The sequence below is a fragment of the Macaca mulatta genome, chromosome 14, assembly GCF_049350105.2.
Source record: "Macaca mulatta isolate MMU2019108-1 chromosome 14, T2T-MMU8v2.0, whole genome shotgun sequence".
In the NCBI taxonomy this organism is placed as follows: domain Eukaryota; kingdom Metazoa; phylum Chordata; class Mammalia; order Primates; family Cercopithecidae; genus Macaca; species Macaca mulatta.
In genome coordinates, this window is record NC_133419.1 from 37,922,968 (window position 1) to 37,948,374 (window position 25,407).

Sequence of the window (25,407 nt, forward strand, 5' to 3'; positions counted from 1 at the left end):
ATGGTCAGTTTTCATTTGATATTTCTACCGGTAATATACATTATGAACTGGACAAAAACCCTATTTATTTACAAATGTACAGTTTTGTCAGCATGAATAAAGCATCCACCTCTCCTTTACTACCTTTATCCCCATTCCCGAGTGACCCTAAGATCCCATATAAAATGCACATCAGCATATTTACTGAGGTGATTTTTCGCCACAAAAGGATGAGGAACTTAAGGGAGAGACTTTTAATAATCTATCCCTTGTGCTTTACGCAGACCCTACCGTACACTAGAGGCTTCGAAGACGTCAAAAATTCATACGTGTAGACAAATTATGTCCCTTAACGTGCCAGGCAAACGAAGTGCTACCAAACACGCAAAGACTGTCCTAAAAGTGCGTTCTGGAATACACCTGTAAACTTGGATCTAGTTCGCTCCCCTCTCCTCAAAATATATCGGCTTGTGCTGAAAGAAATCAGACCGATGCTCATAATTCTGACCCCTTATATAGGGGGTAGTTTTGGTTTCTGCTACTTTCCCTGATTCAGTGACAGGTAACATATTTCATGTACCAAATGAACTGCAACACCACGGCAAACAAGGGACAGGCCCTCAAAGTTGTCGGTAGGGAGCCAGGACCCCGCCCGTGGCGTGGGGAGGTACCGTGCTAAACAAGCTTGCAAACAGCAGGCACCTTCCTGCTACAGAGGCGGAAAGGCTGGCCAAGAGAGGCCGGGGCGGAGGAAGCCAAGCTCTGCAGGCCCAGACAAAGCCCTCCCGGCCTCCACGCGTCGCCATGGCAACGCAGGGTCTGTGCCGGCCGGGATTGGCTGGTCTGGCGCGCGCAGTGCCTGCTGGGAAAGCGCGTCCCCGCCGCGGCTCTGCCAGTTTGAACTTGGCGGGCCAGATGTGGGCGGCGGGGCGCTGGGGGCCTACTTCTCCTTCTTCCTACGCTGGTTTCACGGGTGACTGCAGACCCAGGTCACGGCCCTCCTCGGGTTCCTTCTCCGTCCCTATGACGGGCGCTCGTGGGCAGGGGTTGGAGGTGGTGCGCTCGCCGTCGCCGCCGCTGCCGCTGAGCTGCAGCAATTCCACCAGGTCACTGTTGTCTCCCCTTGGCCACCAGAGCTTCCAGTTTGACGAGGACGACGGTGACCGGGAGGATGAGGAAGACGTGGATGAAGATGCCCATGATTCAGAGGCCAAAGTGACGAGTCTGAGAGGAATGGAGTTACAGGAGTGCGCCAGGTAAACGCGAGACTGCCCAGCAGATTCAGCCTTTTTCAAGATTCCTTAGACCCTCTTAAGTACCCCCTTCTAACACCCTCCTGCCCTCCGACCCAAAGACAGAGCAGGCACTTGCAGACTGAGGTGCCGTGTTTTTTGTTTTTTGGTTTTTTTGCACATAAAGAGCCCTGTGCAAATTCTTGCAAATGACGGTAGATTTCCTACGGCTCTTAATCCTTTTTTCCTGACATGTGATTGCTGCGGTCTCACTTCCCAGAAAAACTCACATAGTCTCAAACACACAAAACTTTGCTACCATTTCAAGCGTTCTATGAATCCTTAAAAGCCAGATTGTGAACTCCAGAACTCTTATCCCAAACCTGAACACCAGAACGTGGTTTACTGCACCTTAGTAGTACCTGTGGTTGGTTATTCTGAAAACATACTGATGGCTAGTGAAGGAGGTTGTAGTAAACAGGTCACTTTTTATAACACAGAGTGCTGAAGCACAGAGATTAGCAATGTCAACCTCAGCATGTGGCGACGTGGTTAGATAGGATCTGAGTACGCACAGAGGAATGGATGTCATTGTATCAAAGAATGTTAGGATCAATGGGGTTATTAAAACTACTTTAATTTGTTTATTTCTACTGTTATTTACTCAGCAAACATTGTGTGCCACATATTAGTCTAGGTACTGGAAACCATAAACAAGATACTGGTCTCTACTCTCATGGAATTGAATCCTAAATCAGTCCACTTATTTTACAGATAATAAAACCATGGCTCAGAATGCTAAAAGTGACTCAAAGGCGCGCCCCTAGTTATTAGCAGACCTGGGTCTACTACGAAGATAGACCGATGATGTTCTCTTTCCTAAACTGCGTGCCTAGTACTGAGTATATAGAAATGGAACAAAGGGCCTATCCCTGTAGGAATATTTCTGAGACGGGCCCAGTAATGCAGCTCCATTCTGGGATAGACTTACTGCGTTTTCTTCGGAAATCATTTACAAGTTTCTGATTGTCAGGCTGTGTAAGAAGGCACAGTACAGGAGGTCTGAGAAATACAGGCCAGAGAACCCATGCTTTATGTGTAAATAGCAAGATACCCCCTTCAGTATAGGGTGTTCATATCTAGCATGAGTGAATGGAATATGGAACCCGTATGAAGTAACCCATATACATGGTTACAGGAGTGAATTAGTTACGGATGAGAAGTGAAAGTAACTACATTGGTGGGAATGGAGATCAGAAAGAGTAACCAAGTAAGCCACTCATCCAGGCTGGTTGTAGCAACAAGAAACAGGCCTCCTCTGATCAACCTGATAGTAAAATTTAATGGTGGAGTTAGGGTTTCAGTAATCGGTTTTCCTCTGGGCCTTTGTAGGTATTCTTCAGGACTGAATGGGTCTCAAAGGTATTTAAAGTAAATTCGAAGGCTTTGGGAAATACTTTCTGAGCATAATCAACTGGACTAAGCAATCTGGACACAAAGTTAGTGACCTGCAGAATAAATGACCATCAGAACTATCGCTCAGCTACTGAAACCTTGCATTAGTTTCCAAGAGCCAAAGCCCTGACTAAATGGAGCCTGCCAGGGGAGGAGGCAGATGTATGTATGTCTCACTTACGCAAAGCCAGAATCAACTGGTTAGCACCATAGGGCTAAGGCTGCCTTCCTTATCACATTTCAGTCCCTATGAATTAAAGGAGTAGCTGGGACGTGGGCTTGAAAAGAGAATGCTGAAGTTATCAAGCGTTGTGTGTGGCAAGTATCAGACGCTTATTAGGTGCTCAATAAATGTGCTGACTGCATGCCCATTTCCCACTTCCTAAAGAACAGATACATGCAATGATCATTGTCAAATGCTTTAGAAACTTAGCACTTCCTTTCAGGAAAGGTAGGTGTTTAGAAAATTTCCTCATTCCTCCTCCTTACTATGCTGACCTCTGTTTGGTGCCCTGGACAGCTTGTGGGTGACAGGATGAAGAGAGCAGGCAGCCTAGTCATAGCCCTTTCATTATTCTGAGCTGCGAGTATTCTGTGGAGCAGACAGCAACCTAGAGCTGTGTGGGATTTTATGCCTTTTCTCCATGCCTCACCTGCCACATTGATCTGACTGGCAAAACGAATCGGGTAAGGCTTCTTTGAGCTAGACTCAAGCATCAGCTGCACATAATGGATATTACCTCAAGGTATTTTTGGTATAAATAGTGCCATATTTAGAAGATGCATTGACCTTCAAGGGTATTGGTCAGAACTGAGATTAAGCTCAAAGTTAGCTTCAGAGAAGATAATGAGAAGCGTTTTTCTGGAATATTTTATAATGTGCTCTGGGCTTGCTGTTTATCTATTCAGCTTTATCCTGGTTTTTCTACCACTATCCATTAGGAAAACCATGCTGTAATTAATATCTTGTTCACAGATAGCCGCTTGTCAAGCCTTTCTTGATTATAAGTAGAGCTGTAGTGTGTGCACCACGCAGTTTGAACACATTTGTTACAAATATTAAGGCAGAAAATGTAACATTTAAAGTGTCATTTCTTAAAAGAAAAACCCACTGATCTGATTGTCTTTCAACAAATGTTTCCTAGGACACTACTATATTCTAGACCGTAAAGCCAGGCTCTTGAAATTAAAAAAAATGAGTTAAGATATGTTTTCTTTAAGGAACTCGGGGCCTGTGGCAGAGATGAACAAGTGACAGGAAGCCCAAGAGTTTTACTGGCAGTGCTGGAGTTGAATTTTGAAGGGACAGTAGGAGTTCGTCATAGTAATAATAGTAAATGACTTACTAAGTGCTTAGTGAGTGCCTGGAACTATATTAAGTGCTTTAGCATGGATAGTTTCATGCAATACTACCTGTAAGGGAGCCAGCCACAACTGTCATCTCCATTTTGTAGACAAGAAAACAGAAGCTTAAAGAAGTTTTTTTTTTAAATGTACGTAGCTAGGAAGAAGCAGATAGGATTTCACCCCAGGCTGTTTTACGCCCAAATCTAAGCTCTTAATCTGACCCTATGCGGAGGTGGAAGAAAGGAATTTCAGATTTAGGTGAAAGTTACAGGGCATGGGGTGTGGCACATTCATCAACCTGCAGGAGTTCCTAGTAAGTGAAATGTAGAGTCTGGATCAGCTATTGGTGAAAGAAGAGGCTGGAAGTTAGGCAAAGGGCCGATTCACGGGTGTCAGGCTAAGGAATTTGGATTTTATCCTATGGGTAAAGATGCCATTGAAGAACTTTAAGATGAAGAGTGATATGATAGAAGGATATATTTGAGGGATGAATCTGGCAAAAGGTGTGGATAATCGTTTGAAAGGGAGAAAGGGAGGCCAGTTTTGTCCGGATGGTGGTTGTAAGGTTGGAGGAAACAAGAATGGCTTTCAAAAATGGAAAGAGGAATGAACATGACTAGGTGATCATGTGGGTATGGGAGGTGGGCGGTCTAGATGTTGACAAGGAGCAGGTGGACTCAGAGAGCTAGGGCTTCTGGCTTGAGTAACTGGCTGGAGGGTGATACCATTCACTGATGTAGGATTGTAAGAGGAGTACCTTTCTTGGTGGGAAGGGTGGTGGGTGGATGGTAGAGGATGATTAGATTTGTTTTCAACTGATTGATATTTAAGTTGAGTTATGTATCACGTAGTTGGAAATCAAGATCTGGAACTCAAGATGACGATCTGGCCTGGAATTCTTGATCTAGGCATCATCATGTAGTGGTAGTTGAAACTGCACTACAGTGGGGGCAGATGGGTTCCTTCTGCGAGACTGAGAAGGAAAGACTTATGTAAGAAATAACATATCAACAGTGTCTCTTTCCCACTAGAATACAAATTCCATAAGGGCATGAATGAATTAAGAAATAATAGTAGCAGAATATAATGAGTAAGCTGAATCTATGAAGTAGAAAAGTTGTGCAAAGCAGTGGGTGAAGCAATTGGTTGCTAGAAGCAGGAATGTGAAAGAGACGAAGAACTGAGTCTATAAAACTAGTCTTTAGAGCTACCTTATGTCCTGAACAACCTTGCTTTCTTTTTTTTTTTTTTTTTTTTTTTTTTGAGACGGAGTCTCGCTCTGCCGCCCAGGCTGGAGTGCAGTGGCCGGATCTCAGCTCACTGCAAGCTCCGCCTCCCGGGTTCACGCCATTCTCCTGCCTCAGCCTCCCGAGTAGTTGGGACTACAGGCACCCGCCACCGCGCCCGGCTAGTTTTTTGTATTTTTTAGTAGAGACGGGGTTTCACCGTGTTAGCCAGGATGGTCTCGATCTCCTGACCTCGTGATCCGCCCGTCTCGGCCTCCCAAAGTGCTGGGATTACAGGCTTGAGCCACCGCGCCCGGCCACAACCTTGCTTTCTATGGCTTGATGGTTAAGCTTTTTCTAAGTTTCATGAGGTTTGTGGATCTGGCCAAGTCCTTGTGTTCTTTATTTATGTATGTACTTATTTCCCTGCCCCTCTTCTCTTTACCCTGAGTTGTTATTTTTCCTTATACCCAGAAGAGACAGACTGACAGAGGTGTATGGTGGAGATGGAGACTGTGGTAGGAGGTAACCAGACTGGAGAGTCATATACACCCTATCTAAGGATTGGCAAAAGGGATTCAACCAAAATGTTAAAGAATGTTTTGTGGCTTCTTATTTCAAAACAATTTCAAACTTATAAAAAAGGTGAAATGATATAAAGAACTTTCATTTACCCTTTACCCACAGTCCCTAATTGTTAACATGTTTGCTTTATCATTCTCTTTATGTGTACTACATAATCTTTTTTTCCTAAACTACTTAAGGGAGGGAAAGGGAAGAGCCCGCTTCAGGATCTGCTTAGGATTATATGTTGTAATGAGTAATTAGTTATCCAGGTAAGATTTTTAGAAATAAAAAAGTGTTGGCATTGAGGCAAATGGATAGGGTGTGGATTATCCCAATGGGGTTTTAAATAATGTGGTTTTAGAAATGAAGGAATTCAAAGGCAGTTTGTTGGATAAACTAATTCAAATATTAGAATTTCTTTTCATGATTTCTTAAATGTATGCTTATGTATAATTCGTGTATGTTTGTAAAAATCACAGTATTGTAAATGCAGTATTAAATTTTGCTTTTACTGTACAGTTAAGTGATTTGGACTAGGAGGCAAAAGAGGTTCTTGCACAAGTACTATAGTAGCCTCTCTTTTGTAGCACTGAGGTTGAATCAGAAGATAACCAAGAACAACAGAAACAGGTGTGCTTACCAGAAAGCTGCCTGACACCATGGGAGGTGTGGTTTATTGGCAAAGAAAAAGAAGAACGTGACCGGCTGCAACAGAAAGCTCTGGAGGTAAAACTAGACAGTGTTCTTTTTATTTAATCTGTGAGCTCACAAAGTAGAGCTGCAGTTGTAAATTAAAATGTTAATGTTATTATTCCTGAAAGCAAAGTCTTTGCATGTATGTTAGTTTACTATATCACATTTAATAACTAAGTTATAATATAATAATAGAAATATGTTCATTGTTAGAGCGTTTGGAAAATACAGCTAAGCATAATTAAGAAAATTAAAATCTCCTCTAATTTCACTGTCTGAAGATAATCATTGTTAGTATTATGACATAGCTTTCCAGATTTTCAATGTAAATTATTTTGAAATAAATATGTACAAATGTATATATATGTTGTATGTCTACATACACTGGAGCATCAACATATGTACATTTAACTAAGGTAAATTCAGCTGTATATGCTCAGTAAAATTTTTAACTTTACTGAAACAAAATAGAGGCAGGAATCTACCTGCCCCTCCCTGCCCACCCCATCCCACCGTGTGTCACTCAGTGAGCATGTGCCCTGTGTGCTGGGCGATGGGAAACTGCTTGCTAGTCTTTCAGGGTGTTTCAGTTTCTCTGTGCCTCCCTCACTTTTGGACATTTCCATGCTTGAGTCTCTTTTGAACTTTTACTATATGAACTCAAAAAACAAATAGTTTTAGATGTATTTTTTTGAACTCTTACTGTTTCAGAACATGGCAACCAAATAGATTTGAATAAATTGGCCATCCCCTAAACTCACTATCCCAGACTCACTATCTGAATTCTTCCTATCCAAACACTGAAGCCAAATAGATTTGGATGATGAGGGACACTTCTTGTTTTTAATGAAACAGGATAAAATTATTTTTCTCTATCATTAAACATTTTTATAACATTTTAAAATGGCTCTCTAATATTTAATAAAATACATTTTAAAATGTATTTAAAATGTATTACATATTTGTTAAAATATAGTTAACTGGTTCACTCTTGTTGGATATTTCAGTCTATTAGTAACTGTTGCTAAAAAAAATCCTGGGAATTGGCCAGGCATGGTGGCTCACACCTGTAATCCCAGCACTTTGGGAGGCCAAGGCAGGTGGATCACCTGAGGTTGGGAGTTTGAGACCAGCCTGACCAACATGGAGAAACCATCTCTACTAAAAATACAAAATTATCTGGGCATGGTGGTGCATGCCTGTAATCCCAGCTACTCGGGAGGCTGAGGCAGGAGAATCGCTTGAACCCAGGAGGTGGAGGTTGCGGTGAGCCGAGATCACACCATTGCACTCCAGCCTGGACAACAAGAGTGAAACTCCGTCGAAAAAAAAAAAAAACACACACACACACACACACACACACAAAATCATGGGAACAAAAGCTTCATGATCTTCCTTAGAATAACTTTTCTGTTAGTTTTGAAACCAGTTATTATTTGATAAGTTTCTAACCAGGCAGGCAGTCACATGTTTCAGAGGCTTGGCATAATTCAAATGATTATGAAAACTAGTACATTCTGCTATCTTCCTATTGTATGACACTTTGTATTCTAGATTACAAATTTATTCCTGGAAAAGGGCGCTGTGAGAGTGGCACTTATTTCCTCTTGGCAGTACACAGGGCTTGAGAAAGACCTTACGGTTGATGTTAGGCAAGAATAATAAAAACCTGGTTCTTTTTATTTGCTGGGTGTAAGCAAGTTATTTAAACTTTTATGTTTCCATTTTCTCATCTGCTTAAGAGGAATAAAATAATACCTGTGTCACAGGGGTTTTGTGAGGATTAAGTGTAACAAAGTATAAAGATGCCTGGCTTTGTTTTTATTTGTATTGTTATTTATATCATTACTATTCATAGCCTTCTTAAAGCTTTTTCATTTATTTTCAGAATTAGGGTGTATTTTTGAATTCCCAGACTTACTTCTCTTACCTCAGTGACTAATTCCATTATTTAGTTAGTAGCTTTTAAGAATATTTGTTCACAGTGAGCACTCTATTTTTTTACGTTATAAAAACACATACCTACATATATATCTATATATATGTATTTATACATATGTATGTGAAATAGCATCTTAATTTTGTGCAAAACCTGGTGTTCTTTTTTCAAAAGGCTGGTCATAATTCATTAAATTGGTTTTAAACTTACAATTTGGAAAATACTGATCCAGTGAGTTAATGGTAGAACAAAGTTCAATTTCTGGTTTTGGGCTTTATCTGTAGTCTCACAAGAAGTTACTTGCTATATTAAGAAAAGGCGGGTCACTTCAAGTCATTTTTAGTCAGTATACAGAGAAAAGTTAATCAAATTTCAGAGATAGTAAGAAAGCCTGGGCTTGGTAGTCGCACAGAACAAGGCTGAAAGTTTAGCCTTGCCATTCTAATTCTGTGACATTAGAAAAGTTAATTAACTTCTCTGAGCCTCAGTTTCTTCATCTATAAGCCAGATGTTAGAGAGGCAATAGTGGAGTAGTTAAAAGTGTAAATTCTGGGTTTTGTTTTGTTTTTTTGAGATAGGGTCTCACTCTGTCACCCATGCTGGTATATAGTGGCGCGATCACAGCTCACTGCAGCTTTGACCTCCCCTCCTCTTCCACCTCAGCTTCCTGAGTAGCTGGGACTGTAGGCACACACTACCACGCCTGGCTAATTTTTGTTTTTGTTATTGTTTTTTAGAGAGGGGGGTTTTGCCATGTTGCCCAGGCTGGCCTCTAACTCCTGGGCTCTAGCGACACCTCCTAAAGTGCTGGGGTTACAGGTGTGAGCCACGGTGCCTGGTTTAAAAGTGTAAATTCTTGAGCCATACTTCCTGCATTGAAAATTTGGACTTTGAGCAAATCCTTAACCTTTCTGTGTCTCAATTTCCTTATCAGTGAAAGGGGGAGAATAGTATTTACATCATAGTGTTGTTATGAGGACTAAATGAACATTAGGATATGTACAAAGCACTCAATAAAGTTATTATATGTGAAAGGAGATCATAATAACTGCTATGAAGATTTGTTTTGAGAAAAGATTAAAATAATAAATATAAACCCTACCACAATGATAAGCATGTAGCAGGGTATAATTATTTGTAATTTGACTGAAAGATTAAAACCTTTTTATGTATTTAGTAGTTTGACATTTCTTATGGCTACTTTATTACTTAACTCTGAAGTGATTCCATTTTAGCATGACTCTTACGTATCAGTTATGCCAGGGATATCCTAACATATAGGCCAACTAAGCTTGCTGTAAACTCATGTTGAGCTTTTGTGTTATTCACATTCTTTCACTGCCTTTTCCTTTATTTTGTTTTTATCTCATGTTTTCCTTATTTTTCTGTCTTTATTTACTGTGTTCCCTAATTTGTTTATAAACCATATCAAATTTTTAACCATAAGGAATAGTCATCTCACATCCCTATTAAAACTAAAAAGCATGAAAGGCAGAAACGTAATTTTGCCAAGGCTTCATTCGTGGCAGAACTGGGACTGGCACCTAATTCTTTGACTTCCATTTAAATGCTTTTCCCATAATATCAAGATGTATTTTAGAAATAAGTGAGTCAGACTTAGTATTTATTTTTTAATGAACTCTGGTTTTCTAATTTTCTTCCTTTAAGATTTAAGAGAATATTTATAGGATAGTTTAATCATTAAAAAGATCATCCACACTCATAAATTTGATTTGAGCATCAGACATTTAGGTTTGTTTCAGACATCTCTGTGGGACTCAGGTTAAGAAATTATTTTAATTCATAAAAATTACCCACTTACAGAATGTTATACATTTGTAACTTTTGTTGAGATGATAAATATGGTAAACATTGAATCAGTTACCAAGCGTTATGAAAAACTAGTATATTGGTTTTGTAGGTCATTTAATTTTTGTTTACTCTTTAATTATTAAAAATAATCCTTTAGCCAACTGCTCCAAGTTCCCTATGGTCTTTGGCTGATTCTAATTTTTAATATTTGCTTTAACATATTATTATAATCAGTTGTAAATTATAAAAATTACCTAGTTTGTGAATAGTCCTGGTGCCTTCTTTTTTCTTTTTTTAAACCATCTTGCCTTTCCCCATTTTATTCATCAGTCCTTAATGAAGGAATAGGGTAGGATATAGAGCTGTTGGAGAAACTCAAAACTGTCAGTTTTTCTAATATTACCTTCAGTGGTAAAAAATTATTTGAAAGTAGGCAAAATCTATTGAAATACAAATGCATGTTTAAGATCTTCTTTGGATTTTGGTTTTCCATAATCAAGTGTTATATTCCATGAGAAAATATTAATAGCTATCTCTAATCCTGTTGAAATTCAGTGGTATACCAGAAGACCATGTAGGGACCTTTTGAAGGAAGACTCCAGCTGTGTCCAGAAGGAGATTGGCCTTTGTGGTAAACATGGAGTCATTCAGGGTGGGAAATTCTAAGTAGGGCCAGCCTTGGAAGGGAGGGTTCTCTCTCAAAATATGATGTATATTCTGGTTTGGCAAATTACTTGAACAGACATCCTGAGATTTGAACACTGTTTGGGTTATTGGTAGCATTTTCTAGGTACATTTTGACCCTTTTTCTTTAACCCCTCAATCAACTTTAACTAAAATTTGTTAACCATCAAATAGGAGTACAGGGCTTATTTTTTTCTGATTTTTTAGTTTAGTTAAATGAAGAATCTTAAAAAGGCACATAAATATATAGTAAATCATGTCTTTATACATTTAAATAATTACTTTTCTTTTTTTTTTTTTTTTTTTTGAGACGGAGTCTCGCTCCATCGCCCAGGCTGGAGTGCAGTGGCCAGATCTCAGCTCACTGCAAGCTCCGCCTCCCGGGTTTACGCCATTCTCCTGCCTCAGCCTCCTGAGTAGCTGGGACTACAGGCGCCCGCCACCTCGCCTGGCTAGTTTTTTTTGTATTTTTTAGTAGAGACGGGGTTTCACCGTGTTAGCCGGGATGGTCTCGATCTCCTCACCTCGTGATCCGCCCGTCTTGGCCTCCCAAAGTGCTGGGATTACAGGCTTGAGCCACCGCGCCCAGCCAATAATTACTTTTCTTGAAAATAAAATTTAGGAATATTTTGGAAAAGTTTTGATATATAGTTGTCAGGTCTATATCTAGCCAATTAATCAATTAATGTCTTTCATATTTATATATTTGTATATATACATATATAGACATACATATATACACACGTATTTGTGTACATGTATGTGTGTGTGTATATATATATATATATGCATAATTTTTCCCCCCTTTTGTTTCCTGACATAAGTCCAAACCGTCTTCTCCTTTTCTTTTTTTTTTTTTTGAGATGGAGTCTCACTTTGTCATCCAGGCTGGAGTACAGTGGCGTGATTTCGGCTCACTGAAACCTCCACCTCCCAGATTCAAGCAATGCTCCTGCCTCAGCCTCCCTAGTAGCTAGGATTACAGGCCTGCCACCACACCTGGCTAATTTTTGTATTTTTAGTAGAGACAGGGTTTTACCGTATTGCCCAGGCTGGTCTCAAACCCTTGACCTCAAGTGATCCACCTGCTTCAGCTTCCCAGAGTGCTGGGATTACTGGCATGAGCCACTGTGCCTGGCCCAGAGGCCCAGACCTTCTTTTTCTTATAACCCATATACTATGGCAAACTCAGTCTTCCTCAGAATAGTTCTCATCCCTTCAAATGCAATCTTCAGCCTTTGTCATTAAGAGCTCTGAATTTTCCCTTTTGCCAGGTATTCTTGTTTCATAACATTCACTTTACTTTGCCTGTCTCAAAAGACCTTCCCCACCTAGCTAGTACCACACTTAAATTTTCTAACCCCTCCCACCTCTCAGTCTCTCTCCTTTTGAAGCCATTTTTTCACTATTCCTCATATGGTGCTCATTTCTTACTAGCCTGGTATACTAGGCTAGGGGGAAGGGAAGATGTTTCTCCTCATCTTCCCTTCCTTTCTCTGAACTTTTATAATATGCAATAACTCACAATGTAGCACTTACTTCTTTGGTGTATAGAGAATCACATTAGATCAGAGACTTCTGGGATTTCATCTTTATATCAGTTCTTGCTAGGTTCATAGTAGCTGTACCATAAAAGTATACTGAGTAAGTAATCAAAGAACAATAGTTGCTGAAGTGATGAAAAATCCTTAAAATAAAGATGGATATTTGCTTTTAGGGGTATAGTGTTTAAAAGTTGGAAGACTTCCTGAGTGAGGGTAGCTATCTTCTATGCAGCAGAGTTTTAGGATGAGAGGTTATGGAAGACAGATTTCCTGTGACCAGTTGTTTAAAATGCAAAAGAGATGTTCTTGGTGTCAAGTTTTATCTTCATTTAAGACACTGGAATTAGTCTGAGGGTTGGAAAATTGTCTTTCCCACTACCATCCATGCCCAGGTAGGTAGGTCTTTGGGAAACAGGGGCCTGGGGAGGAGAGTGGAGACCAATAGAAGATACGTAAGGTATCTGACTATTAGTATCTAAAGACAGAGAAGAAAAATAACCAGTAATTATGGTTGTGGAGCCCTAGTGAAGTCTAGTTTGAACAGCATTCTCAACCAATGGAGTAATTTAACTGATGAGTGACAGAGTGGTGGCATTCAACTTGTAGTTTTATTTGGCCATACCTTTCACATTCTTTTTCCTGAGGAAATGCCCAAACGTGTAGATTCGAGTGACAGCAAGGCAGTTAAATAATCTGGGATATGAATGTGGTTTTGTTTTACACTTTAGCAGCTATAAAATCAGTGAAGAAAACTCTGGGCTCTTTTTTTCCCTAAGGAAAATTGAATGGTTTCTTTGTATTTCTTTTGTGTAACTCTGAATTAAATTTTTAATATAGGGATTATTTAATTCCTATGCTTTATCTTTCATCAGAAATCCAGAAGCTTCTTATAACTAAAAAAAAAAAAAAAAAAAAAAAAGGTTGCAATTCTCTTGAGCTTCTGCCAGTAGCTTAGAGTGATGCCAAAATTTATGTGTGGGAAAGTTGATTTCAATGAGGGTAATTTAGCTGAAGTTTAGTCTAGGAAACTAGTGTTTTGCTGCCAAGCAATTATTTGCACATTTCTAAAAAATGACTTATACTTTTACCAATGCTTTTTTTCATCATAAACTGGTTACTTAAGTAAGTTATTGCCACTAGTGGCATATACTGTATAAAGGAGACTATATTCTTGTTTAATTTAGTTAATAACCTCAGACTTTTAAAATATACATTATTTGTGTACTTCTATTAAATGTTGCCTTTTGTCTAAATAAAATCCACAGGAATTAAATCAACAACTAGAAAAAAGAAAAGAAATGGAAGAACGTGAAAAAAGAAAGATAATTGCTGAAGAAAAGCACAAAGAATGGGTTCAGAAAAAGAATGAGGAGGTAAGGAGGGAAAAATGCATACACACGTTGGTATCTCTTTCGCAAAATCTTTCTTCGTATTACACTTCATTACCTAGGTTTTAAAAAATATTTCTCTTGGAGTCTTTCTTCTCTGGCTTCTTTTATTTTTCTGTCCTGGTAGACATTTATCAAGTCTCTGTCTTCTGCCCTTTGCCCTCTACTTTTCTCCTTTTTCCCTCCTGTGGCTTGCACTAATATTTGCCTGCAGGAAGTCACCAAGTCTGTATCTCTAGGCCTGACCTTCTGAATCCTTATGGCAAGTGCCTCCAAGTCTGCAAATCTAAAACAACCCATTTTGCCCATTCCTCCTTCATAAAACCATTCTGCCATTTCTCTGTTTCATTCAGCTGTCTTTTCGGTCACCAAGGCTTAATTAGAATTCTTCTGTTGTTCCTAATTGTCTCCTCCTTTTCTTTACAATTACTACTTCCCGGTTTGTGATCTCTTTCCATTACATCTTTCAATTTATTGTTTACTTCTTATACTGGATTGTAAGCTACATAAGGGCAGGGATTTTTGCCTCTTTTGTTCAGTTTGCCAGGAGCTAGATGAGTACCTGCACATAATAAATGTACAAAAATAGTTGAGTGAAGATGTTCATTGAATGGATGCATTTTTTCCTTTTAATTTTAATATATTCTTGTATACATCACACATATTAGAAATTCTAAAAATACTTATTCTGTGGCCAATTTGTCTTCTGTTGTGATTTTTACATATTTAGAATGGTATTGCTTTTATTATTGTAATCCAATCTTACAGATTTGGAAAATGTTTAAATTGCAGGACAATATTTTTTTTTTTTTTTTTTTTTTTTTTTTTTGAGATGGAGTCTCGCTCTGTCGCCCAGGCTGGAGTGCAGTGGCGCGATCTCGGCTCACTGCAAGCTCCGCCTCCTGGGTTCACGCCATTCTCCTGCCTCAGCCTCCCGAGTAGCTGGGACTACAGGCGCCCACAACCGCGCCCGGCTAATTTTTTGTATTTTTAGTAGAGACGGGGTTTCACCGTGGTCTCGATCTCCTGACCTTGTGATCCGCCCGCCTCGGCCTCCCAAAGTGCTGGGATTACAGGCGTGAGCCACCGCACCCGGCAATATTTTAAATTTTAATTCTAACTTTTTATTGTTGATATAATGCCCAGTGGTGTTAATAAGAGTACTATGTAAATAATTTCAGTAAATTGAAGATGATATAACCTTCTTCATCCGAGTATTACAAGAAGGAAATTGGTTAGATGTATGTGTGTGTTATAACCATATTTGTTTAGAAGTCAATTACTTTGGTTTTTTAAAAAAGGTTGCTTCATCCCATGATATAACACGAAAGAGATCTTTGTGAATAAATTCAAAAATAAGTCTCTGTGACTGTTATAAAAGTTTGGGTAGTATCTTTTTGAAATTTGTAACTATAAAACACAATTATTTTATACATGCAGAATAGTTTGCTCTTTCCTCTAAAAGTCCCTCTTATCTTCTAACTCCATTAAGCTAATTTTACCATGCCAGTCAAACCTAGTTGTTGTTTGTCTAAGAATGTGAGATACTGCTGGGAGACAATATATTCACTGTTTTAATTAGTGGCAGTAGACCTAATCCAATTATTTGAAGAAAAAAAATTATTTCTTTTGGAGGGAAGTGGCTTGCCCTGACATGAATCACTAGTTATTGAAGGCAAAATTCCATAATGTTGAGAATTATTTAAAAATAAAACTGAGAAGTTATATTTACCTGTTCTGCAGAACTTTTGTTCATGTTAAGGAATAATTGATTATTCTAATTTTTTTTTTTTCTTTAAGACCTATCAGATTTCTTCTTTCAGACATAGTTACATTTACCTCTATTTGTAAAGACTGCTCTCCTGGTTCTTCTCTTCCTGTCTGGCATCTAGCTTTTTTCTCCTCTGTTTACATTTCATGGTGTGTGGTCTTCAGCTGCCTCCAGCTTCATTCACATTTTAGCTGTATCTGTGGCTGCTATTTTCTCTAAGTCATTTTCACTGTGTTCTATCAAAAAATCAGACAAAAAGAATTTATGCATTCATTAGCAAAGCTGGTTTCTTACAATATGACTGTAAATTCTTAAGTGCTTTTAAAATAAATGTTCTATCTCATCTGGTACTCCTAACATTTGTGTTACCGTGGTAATTTATTTTCTGGAAGTGTTTATGACAGTGTTATCACATATTTTATATAAGGGCTTTTACTTTTAATGTTTTAAAAAATCATTTAAAAATAAAACACTTTCTAATTCTCAAAACACAACTGATTTTCTAATGTAAGACATTAATTCAGATCAACAAGGTGTCTGATTGATAACACTGTTATCACATTATTCATGCTTTCAACAAATATTTACTCAGCTTTTACTATGTGCAAAGCACTATTGGATAAAGCAAAATAGAAATCCAGAAACTTAAAGTAGCCAATTGTTATATTAGTTTCCTTTAGTTGTGTGAAACAAAGGTTCTCTCAGTGCAGCGTCTTTAAAGAAGGAAGATTTATTGTTGTGCTCTGTGTGGTGTAGAACTAACATGCCAGAAAATCTGAAGCCAGTTAGTGGCTGCTTCCTCTCTCAGTAGTAGTGACTACTCTGAGTGCCTGCTGTGTCCTCCTCTTGCTAACTAAAGGCATTCTGTTCACTCTTCTTTAGTTTAAATCCTACAGAAGTCTGTCTAATTTTTTTTCAGAATTAATTCTCTTGAGCTATAGTTTGCATACAATAAAATACAACTATTTTAAATTTGATGACTTTGGCAAATTTAGGTACCCATGTAACCAGCACCAGTAAAGATATAGAACATTTTCATCACCCCAGAAAGTTCCCTTGTGCCCCTTTGCATTCACCCCCACTCCCTGCCCCCAGCCAGCCTCAGCTCCAAGGAAACCGTTAATCTGCTTTCTGTACCTGTAGATTAGAGTTGCCTTTTCTATAATTTCATATAAATGGAATGATAGAATATATACTCTTTTGTGTTGGTCTTTTGTTTTAAAACTTACCCTATTTCATGTCTTATTCCTTTTTATTGCTGACTATAGTATTCTATGAAATACATTTCATAGAGTATGTTTATCTGTTTCATTCAATTTCATAGAAATTGTTTATCTGTTCACTAGTTGATGGACAATTGAGTTTTCAGTTTGGGATATTATGAATAAAATTCTGTGACCACTCATGTACAAGTCTTTTTGTGTACACTTGTTTTCATTTCTCTTGGGTGAATGCCACCCAAGAGAATGCCACCCAAATAACTGGGCTATATGGTAATTATGTGTTTAACTTACAAGAAATTGCCAAACATTTGTTTAAAGTACTTGTACCATTTTACATCTCCACTACTGTTATAAGAAAGTTCCAATTGTTCCACATCTTTGACAAATTTGGTATGGCCAATCTTTTTCATTTTAAGTCCTTCTAGTGAGTGTGGAGTGGTATGCCATTGTTTTAATTTTCATGGCCCTGAGATCTAATGATGTTTAGCATATTTTCATAAGCTTATTGGATTAGTCTTCTAGAGCTTTCATGACAAAATACCATAAATTGGGTGGTTTAAACAACAGAAATATATCTTTACCCACAGTTCTGGAGACTGGAAATCAAGATAAAGGCGTCTGCAGGTTTGGTTTCTCCTGAAGCCTCTCTCCACGGCTGTCTTTTTATGTCCCCACAGTGCTTTCTCTGTGCACACATATCCCTGGTGTCTCTTCTTCTTCTTGTAAGGACACCAGTCCTGTTGGATTAGGGTCCTACCCTTATGACCTCATTTAAACTTGATTACCTCTTTAAAGATCCTGTCTCCAATTACAGTCACATTGGGGATTAGGGATTTAACATAGGAATTTGGGAGAGGGGCAGGAATACAATTCAGTCCATAACACATATTGACCATTTCTACATCTCTTGTTGTGGGCTTGTTTTGTGTTGTGTTGATTTAAGTCATTTGCCCATTTTTTGAAGGGGTTGTATGACTTATATGAGAATTCTTTGTATATTCAGACTATAAGTCCCTTTTCAGATATATGTGATGCAAATATTTCTTCCCATTTAATCCTTCCTTCCCTTCCTTCCTTCCTTCCATCCATCCATCCATCCATCTTCCCTCCCCTCCCTCCCTTCCATTTCCCTCCCCTCCCCTCCCCTTCCCCTCTCTTCTCTCTCTCTCTTTTTTTTTTTTTTTTTTTTTTTTTTGAGTCAGAGTCTCACTCTGGTTGCCCAGACTGGAGTACAGTGGCATGGTCTTGGCTCACTGCGCCTCTGCCTCCCAGGCACAAGTGATTCTCCAGCCTCAGCCTCCTGAGTAGCTGGGATTATAGGAGTGCACCACCACACCTGGCTAATTTTTGTATTTTTAGTAGAGATGAGTTTTGCCATGTTGGCCAGGCTGGTTATGAACTCCCCATTTAATTTTTCTTAATGGTATTTTTTTTTTTCACTAACAAGAAGAAGCACTGATTAATGGTATTTTTTTTTTTTTTTTTTTTTTTTTGAGACACAGTTTCACTCTTGCCCAGGCTGGAGTGCAATGGCACGATCTCGGCTCACTGCAACCTCCGCCTCCTGGGTTCAAGCGATTCTCCTGCCTCAGCCTCCTGAGTAGCTGGGATTACAGGCATGTGCCACCACCCCGGCTAATTTTGTATTTTTAGTAGAGACGGGGTTTCTCCATGTTGGTCAGGCTGGTCTTGAGCTCCCGACCTCAGGTGATCCACCTGCCTCGGCCTCCCAAAGTGCTGGGATTACAAGCGTGAGCCACCGCGCCCGGCGATTAATGGTATTTTTTAAAGAGCAGTTTTAAATTTTGATGAATTTCCGTATTTCAGTTTTTAAAATAGTTGGTGGTTTTTTGCGTTCTATTTAAGAAATGTTTGCCCACCATAAGAGGGTAAAAATACTCTCCACTATTTCCTTCCAGAAGCTTTATAGCTTTAGCTTTACCTATATGTCTATTTCAGTTTAATTTTAATGTATGGTATGCATTAAATGTCAAGATTCATTTATTTGCATGTGGATATCCAATTGTCCTAACAATATTGACAAGATAATCTTTTCCCTATTAAAGTACTTTGGCACCTTTGTCTAAAATCAGTTGACCATATATTTATAGGTCTGTTTCTGGATTCTATTCTATTCTATTGATTTATATCCTGTGCAGTACCACACTAACTTGTTACTATAGTTTTATAGTTCTGATTTTATTATTGTTGAAATCAGATAGTGTAAATCCTCCAGGTCTTTAATTCTTTTTCAAACTTGTTTTAGTTGCCCTGCATCTTTCCATATACAGTTTAGAATCAGCTTATCAATTTCCCTAATAATGCCTGTTCTAATAGTGCTTGACACTATTGGGATTCTGCTAAATATAAATACATAGATCATTTTGGAGAAAATTGCTATCTTAATAATATCAAAGTTTAAATCTATAAACATGGTTTTTCTTTCCAGTTATTTATGTCTTCTTTAATTTCTCTCAGCAGTGTTTTTTAGTTTTCAATGTATAGCAGTATTATCTTTTGTTAATATATTTCTCAATATTTCATGTTTTTACTGATGAGGGCAGTTACCTTGCCTTGTCCCTGATATATAATATATATTTTTTATATATACTATATATAACATACATACGTTTATAACATTAACATACATGTCTATAACATTAACATACATATGTTTATAACATGTATGTAACATACATATGTTTATAACATGTATGTTTATAACATATTTTTTTTTTCTAGCCACACTCCTATGGAACGTTTCTGATATTACCTTGTAATTTCCGTGCCTGGTTTTGATATCAGAATAATGCTGGACTCTTAAAATGAGCTTTAATGTGTTTACTTTTTCTCTATATTCTAAAATCATTTTTTTAGGATTTGATACTATTAAGATATGCCACAATAATATTTTATATTAAAATATGGAATATCTTTAACTGTGTAATAGAATCTACTAGTGAAGCTTTCAGTGACTGGAATTTTTGTAGGAAAGTTTTAAATTTTGAATTGTTTTTATAAGTAGAGGATTATTCAGACACTACTTTTTCTCAAATTAGTTTTGGGAAGTGACATATTTTAAGGAATTTTGACATTTCATTTAAAATATTGAATTTATTGGCATAAAATTGTTTTTAGGATTCTCCCATTTTGATTTCTGTATGATGTCTGTAGTGATCTGCCACTCACCGTCTCTATGACCTTAGGCAAATTACCCTCCATGTGCCTTAGTTTCCTCCTTTGTAAAATGGGATAATAATAGTATCTACCTCACATCATTATTGTAAGAATTAATTGAGAGTGTGTACAAATAAAGTACGTAGAATGGTAACAGGCATAGTTAGCACTCAATAAATGTCAGCTGCTATAATTAAAAACAATGTAAGAACTGGTTGATTCCTTGTAGGTAAAGTTGTGGAGGACAGTCATGAGTCACATGGAAATTAAGCAAGATATGCTCTAAGGTCCTTTTCAATTTGTAGATCTTCTGACAGTTTGAAGTAGTTAAAATCCAGTATTGTTCCAATGGCTATTGAGTTCTCAGCATGAAAAGATTCTGTTTCACAGCTATTGGCTGCCCAGCAAGAAGGAAATACAGCAGCTTTGATACTACTTGGGGGAATTACTTGAGATTTTTTTTTTTTTTTTTGAGATGGAGTCATGCTCTGTCTCCCAGGCTGGAGTTCAATGGCACGATCTCGGCTAAGTGCAACCTCAGCCTCCTGGGTTCAAGCAATTCTCCTGCCTCAGCCTCCCAAGTAGCTGAGATTATAGGTGTGCGCCACCATGCCGAGCTAATTTTTTGTATTTTTAGTAGAGATGGGGTTTCACCATGTTAGCCAGCCTGGGCTCGAACTCCTGGCCTCAGGTGTTCCACCTGCCTTGGCCTCCCAAAGTGCTGGGATTACAGGCATGAGCCACCGCGCCCGTCCTGAGCTTTGATTTTTAAGACTTGTCTTTTCCTGCACAGCCCTAGACATACCTTGTCTATAACTGATGTTTGTTGGTTGAGTCTTAATTGAATTGCTTATATTAATGTATTCTATTAGCTGCTTTCAAGGGAAAAATTTCTTTTCTTGGCTCATAATTATTTGCCTGGGTGATATGTATGGCATTTATTTTGCATATACTTTTTATGCCTTGCAGATCTGTTTCCAAACCTTTGATAAAGAAGACTAGCTATGTCATTGGTTATTTAGAATTTAGCTGTGTTGGCAGATTATCTTTTAAATAAGGAGGAAAAAATACTGAGTTATAATCTGTATCAAGGATCAATATTTTTTTTTCTATAAAGGGCCAGTTAATTAATATTTTAAACTTTTGGGGTCCTGCAATCTCTGTTGCAGCCATTCAGCTTTGCTATGATAGTGCAAAAGCAACTATAAACAATAAATATGTAAACAAATGAGTGTGGCCACATTCCTATAAAACTTCATTTAGGAATACAGGTGGATGGTGGACCAGATGTGACTGGCAGTCCTTAGTTTGCCACCCTCTGGTCTATGGAAGAATTATATAGCCAGAGATTTGTCTGGATGTGCCCTTACATACAGTGTTTAATGAGCATTATTCATTTCTCCTCTCTTAATTCACCGATGGCAAATATTTATGCAAATATTAATACTGACAAACTGTCCTGGAAATATGTGTGTGTGTGTATTTATATATATAAAAATTTATATGTATATGTATATTATATAAATATATGTATATATACATATATTTTGATTTTTTGACACATATATATAAATTGTGTGTGTATATATATAGCCCCTGTTGAAGAATGAGAGTAAATATCCATTAAAAAATGCTAAGATTCAGACAGTCTAACAGATTGTAATTTTTATTCACTGTTATTTATTCAACAAATTTTGATTGAACACTGTATTAGTCTGTTTTCATGCTGCTGATAAAGACATACCTGAGACTGGGAAATTTACAAAAGAAAGAAGTTTAATTGGACTTACAATTCCGTGTGGCTGGGGAAGCCTCATAATCATGGCAGAAGGCAAGGAGGAGCAAGTCACGTCTTACATGGATGGCAGCAGGCAAACAGAGAGAGCTTGTGCGGGGGAACTCCTTTTTTTAAAACCATCAGATCTTATGAGACTTATTCACCATCGTGAGAACAGCATGGGAAAGAATTGCCCCTATGATTCAGTTACCTCCCACCAGGTCCCTCAAAGATGATATTTGGGTGGAGACACAGCCAAACCATATCAAACACCTGCTGTTCACTCAGTACTGCCCCAGCCTCTGAGTGGATATTGGTGAGCAAGATCTTTGTCACTGACCTCATGAAACTGATAGCTCAGCAGGGAGACTGACATTGAACTGTTAATTGCAGGTATGTTATATATTTTTATAAACCATGTTGTGCCAGCTGTCATGATACCATGTCTATTTTAGTTTAGAAAATTGCTGGATACAACAGTTTTTCCTTAGATGAGGATCATTACTGGTATTACAATTAACATTTATCTATTTTTATTTAAGAAAAGAAAAGAAAGAGAACAAAAAATTAATAAAGAAATGGAAGAAAAAACAGCAAAGGAACTGGAGAAAGAATACTTACAAGAAAAAGCAAAAGAAAAATATCAAGAATGGTTAAAGAAAAAAAATGCTGAAGAATGTGAGAGGAAGAAGAAAGAAAAGGTATTTTTATTAAAGTGACCAGTTAGAATACATAACTTTGGTGTTCATATGTGTCAACTACATCTTAGAAAAAGTATCTAATAGAAAATTGGCACTAGCTTAGCATAAAATAAATGCGTGAAGCTATCCCATTTTATCCTGTTATGCTGTGTTTAAGTTTCAAAAATGAATATGCATTTGTAGTTTTCTTAAGTTGAGAAATAGTAAGCCTGTTGATATTATTTTAGTCAAGTTTAAAACTTATTGCTGTTATTCCTTTTGAATATTTTTCAATGCACTTTATGGGAAGTCTTACTACCATTTTATAAATTACTATTCTTTGAAAACAGCAAATAGTTGTTTCTTTGTGGGTTTGATGTCTTATTGTTTTTCAGAGCTGGACACCTTAATGTATATCCCTGATCATGTTCAATATTCTACTCATATTATAAAAATATGATTCAGTATTATGGCCAGTAAGCCATTGGAGGTAGGAAGCTACTGGAGAAAAAAAAAAAAAATCAGTAGAATTTGAATGGAATATACAGTTACAGAATATCCCTGGAAATATTTTGGTCTTGTCATTTTAAGGAAAAAGAAAAACAACAGCAAGCTGAATTACAGGAGAAAAAGGAAATAGCAGAAAAAAAGTTTCAGGAATGGTTAGAAAATGCGAAACATAAACCTCGTCCAGCTGCAAAGAGCTATGGTTATGCCAATGGAAAACTTACAGGTTGGTTTTTATGTTGTGTGGCTTACATAAATATGGTTTGCAGAAGCAAATATTATACTCTTTTTGACAGAAATAGAAATGTGTAAAAATTATTTTTCTTTCAAATTACTATTTTCTGGAAGATTATATTATAAACATACCATGTTCCTATGGAGATGCTACAAATGTACTGTCATTCTCCACATTTGTATTTCTTAAAAGCAATAGTTACAAAACTGCAAACTTATGCTTTAAAGTAATGATTCCTAACATTAAGAAATAAATAATGTTCTCTTATACTTTTTCAATGATAAAGCCTTAATCAGGATATATTTTAAGGGGTCGTTTTGCCTCCTCTCTTTCTAACTCTCTCTAAGGCAGAGCCTCCCATGTCCTTGGCACATTCTTTGTGTTAGGTAGAATACTAGACAGCACATGAACCAGACACAAAACTGACTGGCCTTTAGTCTTGGTCTGATTATAAAGGGCAGTGCATGTTTTTCTTTGTGCTTCATGTTGGAAGTTCATACCTTGCTGACAGCTGCCTTCACTTGTTTAAGTGATTTATTATTAAAATACTCCCATTCTGTTTTGTTCACACAATAGAACATATTCCAGACTTTGTTTTGACCATCTTGGTGAAGTGAGTGTTGACATATCTATGCAAAGTGGGTTGCCAGTGTCTGAAAGACACATTCCTGCTGTCAGGATTAGGCCTCTCTCATATGTCACGAAGGTCATCTGTTTTAGCTACTGAGCATGGCCTGCTCCTTTTTGTTTCTTGCTTGAAAAAAAGAGTAATAAGCAGTGGCTTTAACCCAGTAATTGAGTAGTAAAGTTAAAAGTTTAGGTGGGAATACTAAACATATTGACTAGAAGTTAATTACTAAAATAATGGATTGTTTTATTAATTTTTGGCATTTTTAATGAGTTTAATTCTAACAAGCAGCATATTTGTCTGCAAATGTTGTACTTAAGTTTCTTTATTCTTTATGCTGATATCATTTTTATAAATTATGAAATAAAGGAATTTTTGTGCCAGTAGTGACTGAAGGATGTGGAGATGATTTGTAAAATGTTCTTCCTTCAAATGTGCTTATTAGATGTCAGACATCACAATACTTTAAACATTTCATATACATTAGCAAAAGAATGCTCCATAACTCATAACACAATTACAGTGATATTGTGAAATCTTATTGACACTGATTCAGAATTTCTGTGATTCTAAACAAGAATCTTGATTTACTATAACTTCATATGAAAAATAAATGTTTTTCTGTAAACTTCAGTATCTGACAGGAGGAAGCTAGTACACAATCAGTAGTTTCCCAGACTGAGTTAAGAAAATGAAAGTTTTGTTCAATTTAAGGATTGTAAAATTAATTTCTTAGTAAAAATTTTCTAGGAGTTTGCATTTACATAGGTTTTAACACTAATGTTATTTGGATTCTTAGAATTATCATTTATGTTTTAATTTTAACTGTAATATTTACTGTATTTGGAAAGTGTTACTTCTTTGAAAATATCAAGGAGTTTAAGTTTTAAATAAATCACATTGGCTTATTAGTGATAATTTGTCCACTTGACATTTTAACATTTTTCTAGAAGTTTTAAGTGGCTTCTTTGATGTCAAGAAGTTTTTCCTTGTTTTGATCTGATTTTTCAATAATTTTAGGTTTTTACAGTGGAAATTCCTATCCAGAACCAGCCTTTTATAATCCAATTCCGTGGAAACCAATTCATATGCCACCTCCCAAAGAAGCTAAGGATCTCTCAGGAAGGAAGAGTAAAAGACCTGTGATAAGTCAGCCACACAAATCATCATCTCTGGTAATTCATAAAGCCAGAAGCAATCTTTGCCTTGGAACTCTGTGCAGAATACAAAGATAGCATATGTGGAAAATAACATGCTTTTATCTGGAGCTATTTAATTTAAAAGTCAGAAATTGTTTTTTACTGCTCAGTCAGTAACTCAACACTTAATGTGATTATGACGAACAGCAATTTTTGCACTTGTATATGGAGTCCTTAGAGTTGAGGAAGATATTTTCTGGATTTTGGTTTTTATGAACTTTTCAAGGTTGATCTTGTCATGTTGTTTTGCAGAATAAGTGGCTGAATATGTAAGAATTGTGTTTATATTTAGCTTGTATTAAAAATATACTGTAATACCAATAAAATTAACAGTTTTTCTTGTA

The 25,407-nt window shown here is 37.3% G+C and overlaps 1 protein-coding gene across 1 annotated transcript; it reads left to right on the forward strand.

Annotated features, from left to right (window-relative positions):
• Nucleotides 1-873: 873 nt before the first annotated feature.
• On the forward strand, nt 874-25,407 carry CCDC34 (coiled-coil domain containing 34). Its single transcript, XM_001089845.5, has 6 exons — nt 874-1,235; nt 6,394-6,532; nt 13,744-13,851; nt 22,357-22,515; nt 23,086-23,227; nt 24,885-25,407. Exons 1-6 carry the CDS (start codon nt 895-897, stop codon nt 25,097-25,099), a joined length of 1,104 nt encoding a protein of 367 aa, XP_001089845.3. The 5' UTR covers nt 874-894; the 3' UTR covers nt 25,100-25,407.

What these genes read in the sequence shown, in the direction of transcription:
- CCDC34 (XM_001089845.5), top strand. Translation starts at nt 895, where the DNA reads ATGTGGGCGGCGGGGCGCTGGGGGCCTACTTCTCCTTCTTCCTACGCT. An exon ending in TTCAGAAAAAGAATGAGGAG is followed by an intron (nt 13,852 to 22,356) that starts GTAAGGAGGGAA and finishes TTTTTATTTAAG; the next exon opens with AAAAGAAAAGAAAGAGAACA. An exon ending in TGCCAATGGAAAACTTACAG is followed by an intron (nt 23,228 to 24,884) that starts GTTGGTTTTTAT and finishes CAATAATTTTAG; the next exon opens with GTTTTTACAGTGGAAATTCC.